Genomic DNA, 11,574 nt, shown 5'->3' on the forward strand with positions numbered 1-11,574 from the left:
AGACTATGACAAGGTGAACAAAGCCTTATGTTCATTACACTCACAAACCAACACAATAATGTCTGATGCTCATCAAACACAAGGACCTAACAGAAATATGTTCAAGCAATAAATCACATGCTCCAGGAATTTCATAGATTAAGACAAAAAGGTTTGGAGATGTTTTTACAGTGTTTAGATGATGCTGAGATGGAGACTGAGAGATAGTCTGCTACTGGAATAGACAAAAACCTGAAGTGAAAAAGTCAAACAAAACTGAAACACACTGTGGCTCTACTGCTTCATTTCCTCAAAGTTTATTCTTAAAAGCATGTGCTTAAAATACAAAAACACAACTAACAGACAAACCAAGACAAACTGTTAAAGACAAATTGGCTTAATGGAACAACAGAAGCTGCAATGGAGCTTCAGACGAACTTTGGACTGAGTTTTTGCACAAAACTGATTCTTGGTCAGATGCAGTCTGTTGTTTTGATGCAGTTGCTTCTTGTTGTGCAGTCATTTGACTAAAAGTGTTGACATGTTCCTTTAAGACAAGATTTCACAACAAAATTTCACAAGTAGTAAAGTAAAGTACCACAAGACCCATGAGTTTCCCCAAGAGCTCATTGTGTAACCTCGTTATTAATGTTTTCTGGGTTTCAGTGTTAGGACGAAGCTGCCAAACAAACAAAATGACACTGCTGCTGTTAAAACATGAAAACAAGCAGTAAATATACAGCTGCCAGTGCTTGTTATCTTCACTTATGTAGGACAGTAAATTGCACAAACTAACAAGCACATAAAGATAAACGGAATAAGTCTTCACTAACACTAAGATCAACCAACGTTGTGCTTGAAGCTGCTTGTATGTGTCTTTAGAAAATGCTTGTTGGATCGTGCCACAAGGTTCGAAAGTTAAGTGGTCTCGGTAGACCTGTGGCTACACCTTATTATTTTGGGTTTTTAGGAACTGAGCCTGTTTCAGATCCCAGACAGTAGGTCACATGATGAAGGTGAAACAGTCTGCACCTTTAAAACACGTCAAAAGTTAAAAGTTAAAAGTATTAACTGAGGAGATTTGTAGCTGCCCACATAGTCTGTGTTAGGTAAATGTGATGTTTCCAAGACTTTATGACGTTATTTGGTTTGTTTCCAACATAACATGCTCTAAACATATGGCTGCATCTAATACTAATATTGACTTGACTTTACAACGATTTTAAACAGACAAAAGCAGAAAAGTTCAGCTGCCCTGCACATAAATATACAGATGAGTAAACTAACTCACAGCCTTCAAGATACGAAGCAACAGTCTGACTTTACAGGTCTTAACTCGTGTGCAGGGAAAAGTTGGTTATGCTAACGGACAAAATGAGGCAAAAGCCCGAGCGTGAAGCTCAACAGCAGGATAGAGACGTTCTCTGAACTGTGTTTTGAAGGTGTGGAGGTGGGTCAGACTGTCAGAGGAAACTCTGTAGAAGGACAGAGTCCCAGTCAGCCAGTCCAGATACACTCCCACCCGACTGTGGCGCAACCCAAGTGAAGGCACGTCGACCTTATCGCTGTTGTGCTGAACATAATAACCATCATCAGAGCATGAGGCATTTCTGCTGTAGCTGATCTCACAAAAACACAGGTTACTAAGAACAAGCAGCTGCTGGTTTGTCTGATGTGTCCTGATGTGCAGTTTTCTGACCTGCAGCCAATGACAAACCACTGATTTCTGTCTGAGCTGGAAAATGGACTTTAGGGTTGGTTTGATTCTGTTGAACTAACTGGTTCCTCTAATTTAGAAACTGAGCTGTAATTTGTTTCATTTCTACCTCTGGACTCTAAATTTACATCTTGTCCTCCAGTCTGAGTCTTTTTGAACCAACAGTAACACACAGTCAGTCCAGCTGCTGCTGCTGCTGCTGTCAGTCCCAGTCCACAGATGAGGACGATCCATCTCCAACCTGCTGCGTCTGGTCTCTCAGGTTCTCTCTCAGGGTCAGACCAGTCCCTCGCTGCTGTAAAGAGACAAATCAAATCTGTGTCTTTCATGTGAAGAAACAACTTTTCTGCAAGAAGGACGTGAATCAGTTCAGTTCAGGCAGAGCAGGAAGGATTGTAGTTTCCACAATACTTTTCTTCTCTGATTCTTATTTAGCAAAAAGCTGCTGTTAGGTGGTGGGTCGAGGCCACGTATCCACTTCAGTATCTGATAATCAAATATCCCCATCGTGGGACAACACAGATTTTTAATAATTTCATTTTATTTCATTCCTCAGCTCAGATTCTGATTGTTGTTGAAACATTTATCAAAAATCACAGATCTAACTTTTAAAAACTTGTTACAGTTGTAGGCAAACGTTGCAGCCTACTATATTACGTGAACCAATCGCGTGCTCAGATTCTGACATCTAGCCAATCAGGTTGATCTCAGCTGTTTAACTGAGGAAATCAACCTGGTACCAGCAGGTGTGTTGGGCGTGTACAGGTGAGTATTAATGTGTCAGGGTTAGCTCTTAGAAAACAACACTCACTGTGAGCTGCTAACATCGTGAAGTGGCCTAGATATTTTTCTCATTTGCTAACAAGTTAACACCATGTCTCCCTGGTGATTGTAATGAAATAGGTGATTATCATTCGATTACTATTCGATATCGTGACGTCTGCCCCTACAGGGAAGAGGAAACTACTAATGAAGTCCAGCAGCTCAACATGGTTATTGTCATGTAGTATTTTTGCCATGTTGTTGTCATGAGATGCTCCAAAGGGCCTGATGCACTAGAGAAACAAAAGTTATAGGTTTATACTGGCAGATATTTACTTCAATCATTTTCTCAAATAGGCCCCACAGATCACATTGTTGAAGTTTGAAGTCAAAGACTACGTCCACATTTTTCACTGCATGTTTGATAACAAAATTCATTCAGATCCAAAACTTTAGATGTTAACAAAGAAATTAGTTGTCCCTCGGTTAAATATGCGAAAAATGTTGTTTACCCACCATCAATGAAATTAATCTGTATCAACTGACCTGTGACGTTGAGGAGACATTTGTCAGAACTTGGACCATCATCTGTCTTCACATCACACCAGTACAGACCAGAGTCCTCAGTCCTGAGTCTGGACACATGAAGTCTGACTCGTCCTTCTCTGAGGACGTCTTTGTCAAACTGGACTCGTCCTGAAAACTGTTTGTCCTGAGACTCTGGGACCTCAACACCCTCATGTAGATGAAACAGGACTGGGGTTTTGTCCTCAGTTAGCAGTTCACAGAAGATGTAAACTGCTGAGAGAGACATGTGAGCTGTGGTTGTGAAGGTCCAGTCCAATGTGATGTTGTGGTTCTCCTCTGCCTGATAGGAGCACTGTGTCACATTCACTACAAATGTTCCTGCTGAGGAGACACAGAGGGAAAGTGACGACCACACACACTCACAACTTGGATTATTTTGGATTTCCAATTGATTTGAGTTAGTGGATAAAAACTGACCCCAGGTAAAGGGGGTCAGGCTGATGAGCAGCTGGATCCAGCAGATCATCTTCTCCTGTCAGTTCAACATGTACATTAATGTTCATCCAAAAACATCAGATACAACAGTAAAACACTGACAGGGACCAGTAGAAGGACTGTGGCGGTCCAGGGAGCAGTTTGGGGCAGTAGCTGCCCTGAGGACAGCCATAGCACCTCCAACAAATGTCTTTAGCTATTGTACCTGTGGACACACCTGGAGGACAATGGAAAACCCTGTTTCACACACATCTGGCCCCTCCCAGGGGGCGGGGCTCTGCTGGTTGGCATAGTTACCACCTGTGGGATGGAGAAGTGGTGGGCGGAGCTTTCAAAGAACAGTCGTTACGACAGTTAAACCTGCAGCTGCTTCAACATGACTGAGACTTTTATCAGTCTGATCTTTGAGCTTTTAGAAACTTTGCTTTCACTTCATATTTCGACACTCAAGTAATGTACTTCAGTACTTGAGTAATGTACTTCAGTACTTGAGTAAATGTAGAAACTAAATTTCTCTGTTATAAATATTAATTAATACAGAACAGACCAGTTTATTAGTTTGAACAGGCCAGTTCCTTTTCCTGTGCTCACTAACATCAGCTCTGTAAGTTGGTTTGTGCAAAAACACATTTTATTTCTCTTTCCCTTTATTTTGCCCTGAAGCTCCAACTCTGACTAATTTAATTCAGGCTCAATGAGGAATAAAGAGATTTATAAAAAAAAAAAAACTATGAAAAGCCTAAAGTTTGTCACAGGTTTGATCATGTGCAGGTCAAATCACGTCTAAAGGCAAAGGCAAATTTATTAGTATAGCACCTTTCATACACTACGCAATTCAAAGTGCTTTACAAGGCATATAATTACATTAAAAGCATTGAAAATAGCATCTAAAAACAAAGACATTTAACATAAAATAAATTTAAATCAAATAAAGTAAATTAAAATAAGATGTAAAAGCACATTAAGAAAACAAGGATGAACAATTATTTGAAGGCAGCAGTAAACAACAGAGTTTTCAGTCCTGATTTGAATGAGCTGACAGTTTGAGCAGACCTCAGGTGTTCAGGAAGTTTGTTCCACAAGTGAGGAGCATAGTGACTGAATGCTGCTTCACTTTGTTTGGTTCTGGTTCTGGGAACACACAGTAGACCTGTCCCAGATGACCTGAGGGGTCTGGAAACCTCATAGGGAACCAATATATCTTGGATATATTTTGGTCCACAACCATTTAGTGCTTTATAAACTAGCAATAAGATTTTAAAATCTATCCTTTGACTAACGGGAAGCCAGTGTAGTGATCTAAGAACTGGTGTGATATGGTCCAGTTTCTTGGTGTTTGTAAGGACTCTGGCAGCAGCATTCTGGATTAGCTGCAGCTGCCTGATTGACTTTTTGCTAAGACCTGTGAACAAGCCATTACAATAATCTAACCTACTGAAAATAAATGCATGAACAAGTTTTTCTGCATCTTGTTTAGACAGAAAACCTTTTATTCTAGCAATGTTTTTCAGGTGGTAATAGGAAGATTTAGTGATGAATTTTATGTGGCTGTTAAAATTCAGGTCTGAGTCAATGATTACACCAAGGTTTCTGGCTTGATTTGTAGCTTTCAATGACATGGAGTCAAGGTGAGCAATGACCTTTGACCTTTCATTTTTTGGGCCAAAAACAATCACTTCTGTCTTGTCTGTATCGAGCTGGAGAAAATTCTGGCACATCCATTCTTTGACTTGATTAATACACTCACATAATGAAATTAGAGGACTATAATCATGAGATGATACTGATATATAAAGTTGGGTGTCATCTGCATAGGTATGGTAGTCAATGTTGTAGTATTCCATAATCTGAGCAAGGGGCAGCATGTAGATATTGAATAAGAGGGGACCAAGAATAGACCCCTGAGGGGGTTCCTCAGGGGTCATTTCATTTTTGTTCGCTCAGACTCATAGTTACCAAGTGAGACAAAATAGTCTCTATCTTGTAAGTAAGATTTTAGCCAATTTAACACTGTGCCAGTAACTCCCACCCAAGCTTCTAGTCTATGAAGCAGCACATCATGATCAACTGTGTCAAATGCAGGACTGAGATCCAGTAGTACTAAAACGGAGGTTTTGGATTCATCATTATTTAAATGTAAATCATTTAAAATTTTAATAAGTGCAGTCTCTGTGCTGTGGTGTGCGTGAAATCCAGACTGAAGTGCATTAAAAAGATTGTTTTGCACCATAAATCTGTGAATTTGTTGAGAAACTACTTTTTCAATTATTTTTCCCAGAAATGGAAGATTTGATATTGGCCTGTAGTTACTTACTGCTGAAGCATCTAGATTAGGCTTTTTAAGAAGAGGTTTTATAACAGCAGTTTTTAAGGCCTGGGGAAACTGCCCTGACTGAAGAGAACTATTGACAATCTGCAATACATCTGGAGCTAAGCTGTTAAAAACATTTATTAAAAAAATTTGTTGGTAAAATATCAAGGCAGCATGATGTAGATTTTAATTGTAGAAGCGTTTCTGCCAGAGCTCTGTGATCAAGGAGATCAAAATGTTCTAGATTCACTGGAGAACAAGGAGGCACAGGTGATATTGTCATGTTCCTAGGACTGCAGCTAGAGATAGTTTGTCTTATCTTTGATATTTTGTCTGTGAAAAAGGCTGCAAAATCATTGCATGACTTTTTTGACAGTAGTTCAGAAGGAAGAGAGGGTGCTGGGTTTGTGAGTCTGTCGACAACAGAAAACAATGTGCGGGCATTATTGTTGTTTCTATTGATAACCTCTGAGAAAAATTCTTGCCTTGCATTTTTTAGTTTTTGGTTATAGTGTTGAAGACTCTCTTTGTACAAGTCGAAATGAACCTGGAGTTTGGTTTTTCGCCACCTGCGTTCTGCCTGTCTGCATATTCTTTTCTGAATTTTAACCACTGTGGCTTTTCTCCAAGGTGACTTTGACTTTTTTCTTGCTGACAATACCTTGATCCTAATTGGGGCAATGGAATCAATAACAGTCATAACTGAACTGAAACTTCTTACAAGATCATCAACAGGGGCTGATGGCCTGGTTGGTGATGGTGCAAAAACCTGAATGAATAATGCACAGCTCTTCTCATTAATATTTCACTTTTTGACTACCTCTGTTTCACCTGTGTTCAAAACAGCAGGGGTGGTTGTTTTAAAAAAAACACAGTAATGATCAGAAAGAGCAACATCAGTCACCACCACCTCAGAAATATTAAGACCTTTATAGATTATTACATCCAGTGTGTGTCCCTTGATGTGTGTTGGATCTGTTACATGCTGAGAAAGCCCAAAGTTGTCCAGGATGTTCAGGAGTTCATTTGCACTTGCATCATTGAGATTATCAACATGAAAGTTAGTCACCCACTAAAACAATACAATCAAAATCAATGCATACAATAGATAGTAATTTAGCAAACTCATCAAAAAAAATGTGCATTGTACTTTGGGGGTCTATAAATAGTTATAAATATTGCTCGACAGGAGGATTTGGTATGAAGAGCAACATATTCAAAGGAGTCAAACTTTCCATATGATATGTTTTTGCATTTGAGGCTATCATTAAATAAAATACCAACTCCACCTCCTTTCTTGTGTATTCTTGTTTCACTCATGAAACTGAAATTTGGAGGGGATGATTCAATAAGAACTGCAGCATTATTATCTTGTCCTAACCATGTTTCGGTTAAAAACATCAAATTAAGCTTGTGCTTAATAGGGCTGGGTATCAAATTCGATACTTTTTAGCACCGACCGAATTGCCTCGATATTATCGATACTCAATACATTGTGTTAAACACTTCGGGGTTAGAATTATTACACACAACAGCCTCACGTGTGAACCGCGTCTCTGGGCGTAACCGGTGTAAACTAGTGTTTTTCCTTGGTGCCTCGCTACAGCCAATCACCAGCGTTTGATTTAGGCATGTCAAGCATGCTGCATGCTTATTGGCTTGGCGCACTGACAGGATTAAATTGACGAGATTAAACCTTTAGGTATAGAAATTTGGTACCAAACAAAAAGACATTTTTTGATACTCGATAGTATCGAGGCAATTCGGTCGGTGCTTAAAAAGTAACGAATTCGATACCGAGCCCTACTTTTGTGTTGTTACTGCACATCTGTCTCACATCTTTTATGGCAGAGTCTCCCACAATCATAGTCTGAGGCCCTGTTAGCTTTCCTCTTAGCTTTCTGTCTTCTGATGTGCTTTCAGACCTTACCCCTCTCTGTGGATGTGGGGGATTGTCCAAGTGATCAGATGAAGATCCAGGGTCCTGCAGTAGTGGAGCGAATCTATTTTGTAGCTGTACAGTTGGTTCCTTAGGAGTTTTGTTGCTCCTTTTCCCTTTAGCTGTTATCCATGGCTGTGCTTTCCTCTGCACAGGAGTTGAGGAGGATGGTAACGCTGGCCAGCCTGTCGCATCACAGATTTCTGGGCGCTGAGTTCTGCCTGTTGCTTGTCCTGATATAGTCTTTGGCTTTGCTCGGAGAGCGTTCCAGGGAGGACTGATACCAGTAGTTTTCCTGTTTCCTGTTGCTCTGTCTTGTTAATGCTAGTTATCTGTATACTAGTATGCTCTTGTCTGCTACTATGGTAGAGTGGTAGAGTAGTGTCCTCTTTCCCAGATAGTCCATTTATCTCCACGTTCATCTCTAACCTTTGCACTTTAGTTTCCAGCATAGGGATTTTCTGTAGGAGTTTGCTGTGATTGTCCTCAGGGAAGGGAGGCATGGTCATCGGAGGTTGATCAAAAATAAAAGTAAAAATAAAATCCTCACTAAAATTCCAAATGTGGTTAAAAAAGGGGTAAAATAACGTCAAAAAGTGTATTATAAAATCGAGTAAGAATACATGAAGTAAAAGGAATAAAAGCAAAGTAAAACTAGTAGAAGCAGAGAATCCCTTAGTGATGTATTTTGTTCATTTAAAGCAGCAAGAAATAAATAAATCTCAAATGCTGGAAATTGCCTTTAAACTGGGAGTTTGGTAAAACAGTGAATTTCCTTCAGCTGGTAAAATGATGATGTTAATAACACGACCTCAGTGTCTGGTTGGATATTTCAGTTCCCTGTGTAAAGGACAGTTAGTATACTTAGTTCCACACTCTTTAAACTACAATCACTACAAAATGGTGAACACACTGTAAAATGAACAGGGAGGAACTTCAGACACAGTCTTTGTTTCTGTCTGTACTGAATCAGTTTGAATGTTTCAAACAAAACACAACAAACAAATATGTAAATAAACAAAATCATATTATTATTATATAAAAATAATAAAAATGATTCACTGAGACTTTACTTTAAAAACAATCTAAGGAAAAAGAACATGTCATTTTGTTCAGTCTTTAATTTTGTCTATAGATGATTTTCTACTCTAAGACAGTTGTGCTCATAAATGAGGAACATTGGACATTTGTTAGAAAATGGAACAAGATGCAGAAAATCATATTATTGACTTATAAATATCGGGAACCTTTGTTATATAGAGCATTAAAGTAGGTACATAAACAGTAAAACAGTCAAAGGTCCATTGAGTTTAGAGAAGGCAGTGAAGAGAGAGACCTTCCATTGTTTAATGAGAGTGTTGGTCAGATCAGCTTAGAAATATTGTTGGTTGTTATTTGTCTCTATCAGATCATATTTCATGAATAATTTAAAGCCTGGAAACTACAGACAGGAGCATTAATTTTTCTTACAACTGTAACTTGTGTGTTTTTTTCTAATTTAAAGTGCAGACTCAATAAGGAATATAGAAATTTATCAAAAAGACTTTGAACCTGTGTGATGGGTTTGACGTCAAAAGACGTCTAAACAAATACACAATCTATTAATAATGTTTTATAAACTGTAAATTTGTGCAGGTGATAAAATCCTGAAATCCCAGAAAACTAACACGACCTCATTGTCTGTTTGGACTTTACTGTGTAATGGACAGATACACACTCAGCATTGGACATCACTACAAAATGGCGAATGATTCAGCCTTTGTTTCTTTGTCTGTCCTGAATCTAAATGAATATTTGAAACAAAATACAATTCAAATCTGTAAATCTAATACTACATAGGAATATATCAAATAAAAATGATTCGCTATGATTTTGCATTAAAAACAATCATTTTTTAGTGTCTATAATTTTATCCATGGATGCTTTTCTACTCTAACACATGTTCTCTAGATCTTATTGTAAGGTCAGTGAGATGCTGTGTGGCTTGGAGATAATTATTATTGACTTATAAATATGGGGAACCTTTGTTATATAGAGCATTAAAGTAGGTACATAAACAGTAAAACAGTCAAAGGTCCATTGAGTTTAGAGAAGGCAGTGAAGAGACAGACCTTCCTGATGGTTGTAGAGTGAAAAACATTCAAACATCCAAACAACCTCCATCCTCCAAAACACTAACAACAAACCTGAAAATCAGATAAAACCTAAAAGATGCTCGGCCACATAGATTCATCTTTAGTCAATATTTAACTATCAACGGTCTCTGTTTTGTTTTAGCACTGAGCCAAAACTGGCCAAGCCTCAATCTCATAACTGACAGTTGAACTGCTGCCAACATCTGCAGCTCAATGCAAGAGACAAAGAAAACCCATGAACTGTCAATAAACCTGCAGAAAAATGAGGAAAGCTGCAGAAATGCACAAAGACATAACAAATGTTCTAAACTGTAGTAAAACAAGCCTGTAGATTGTTTCAGTGTGTTTCCCTGTTGTTCTTCCCTCTTTGCCCTTTGTTCAACTCACTGTCTCAGTCTGCTCCAGGTAACAGGATCAGAAACTACTTACTTTGGTTTTCAAAGCTTGTTCCAGTCCCTTCTTCTTTTTTACCATCCATAGTACGTCCTCTCTGCTCTGGGACTTTGTCTCCTCTGATCATTCACTCACATCAGTGTTGGCTCAGTCTTCCTCATGTTACAGCTGCGTCTATTAGCTGGTCTGATCTGGGATCAGTTTCTGAACAACTAGTGAGGATTATAGGGGCTCATTGTTTCTGGTGTTGGTTTCCAGGAAGCACCAATATGTCCAGCCCATGTGACTGAACAGGATTGGTCCCTGTTTTGTTTTGGAAAAAAACATCTATTTTAGCAAAAAGGAAACAAGTTTAAAATCTTTATCCATATTAGGCCCATTGTTACAGTTTTCTACTGAAATGTAAGAGCAAATATCTAAACTTAGTTTACCTCACACTTTAAAAGCTCCAGGACGATGGTTTAATGAACAGTGTGAGCTGTTTTTGTGTTGCATTATATAAAGTACTTTGAATAGTCCCAGATATTCAAAGTCATTGTGACTAAACAAATAAACTTCCCCTGAGGACATTTGGTTTGCAAATGTTCTGATCTTTCCCACAGAACAAGTCACAAGTTTTATTCCACGTGAAGTTTATTCTGAGTCAACTTCAGATCAGATCATTTTATTTCTGTTAAAATCAACTGAGACATTTATTTCCTGCAGATTCACTGAAACAAACATCAAACACTGAAACAATATGATGAAATACAAAATAATGAGGTTTATCTTAGAATCACAAACTGCTCAAACATGAATATTCTGTACGACAACAACTGACTCATGTGTTTATCATTTCTAACATGAACATTTTCACACCACAGAGTTTTCAGTGTCTCTACAACTTGTTTTTACACGTTTGGACAGACCCAGTGAACTCAACACGTTTGACACTGCAGCACATTGACTCTCTGCCCCAGCCTGTCCAGACAGACCCCTAATTCTTCTTCAATGTCTCCTCCACCTGGGCAGGCTCCACCATCTGTCACAGTAACAGGGCTGAGGCTGCAGCTACAAAGACTGTGGAAGGAAGCTGAGCCTGATGATGTTTGTCCAAGGCTGCTTAAGGACTGTGCTGCCCAACTGTGTGAGCCTCTACAGAGGATCTTCAACCTGAGGCTACAGCTGGGGAGGGTCTGTGGAAAACATCTTGTCTTGTTCCTTCACTTTGTCTTGTCTCATCTGGAAGAAGCTGCAGGTTATGTGAGGATTATGTTCTTTCATTGTTCAAGTACATTCAATACCATCCAACCAGTCATCCTGAAAGACGAGCTCA

General features: G+C 38.9%; 1 protein-coding gene across 5 annotated transcripts; it reads right to left on the bottom strand.

Moving 5' to 3' along the window:
- Positions 1-1,424: 1,424 nt before the first annotated feature.
- LOC113140264 (uncharacterized) lies at positions 1,425-10,715 on the bottom strand. Of its 5 annotated transcripts, XM_026324068.2 has the most exons (6): positions 10,691-10,707; positions 10,296-10,562; positions 3,687-3,781; positions 3,464-3,518; positions 3,005-3,367; positions 1,425-1,991 (listed from the first exon to the last, which is right to left on the bottom strand). In XM_026324068.2, exons 2-6 carry the CDS (start codon positions 10,384-10,386, stop codon positions 1,729-1,731), a joined length of 867 nt encoding a protein of 288 aa, XP_026179853.1. In that variant the 5' UTR covers positions 10,387-10,562; positions 10,691-10,707; the 3' UTR covers positions 1,425-1,728. The 5 variants fall into 5 exon arrangements, with proteins under 5 accessions (XP_026179853.1, XP_026179869.1, XP_026179861.1 ...); XM_026324084.2 differs by having other exon boundaries at positions 1,425-1,988; positions 10,296-10,715; XM_026324076.2 differs by having other exon boundaries at positions 3,005-3,364; positions 10,296-10,707.
- Between the last annotated feature and the right edge of the window lie 859 nt (positions 10,716-11,574).

The sequence above is a fragment of the Mastacembelus armatus genome, chromosome 18 (genome assembly GCF_900324485.2).
Source record: "Mastacembelus armatus chromosome 18, fMasArm1.2, whole genome shotgun sequence".
NCBI classification, from domain to species: domain Eukaryota; kingdom Metazoa; phylum Chordata; class Actinopteri; order Synbranchiformes; family Mastacembelidae; genus Mastacembelus; species Mastacembelus armatus.

Coding starts and splice junctions, on each gene's coding strand:
- LOC113140264 (XM_026324068.2), bottom strand. CDS start 10,386: ATGATCAGAGGAGACAAAGTCCCAGAGCAGAGAGGACGTACTATGGAT. Junction 3,782..10,295: donor AACAAGCTTTGAAAACCAAA/GTAAGTAGTTTC, acceptor TCCATCCCACAG/GTGGTAACTATGCCAACCAG. Junction 1,992..3,004: donor ATGTCTCCTCAACGTCACAG/GTCAGTTGATAC, acceptor GTCTCTTTACAG/CAGCGAGGGACTGGTCTGAC.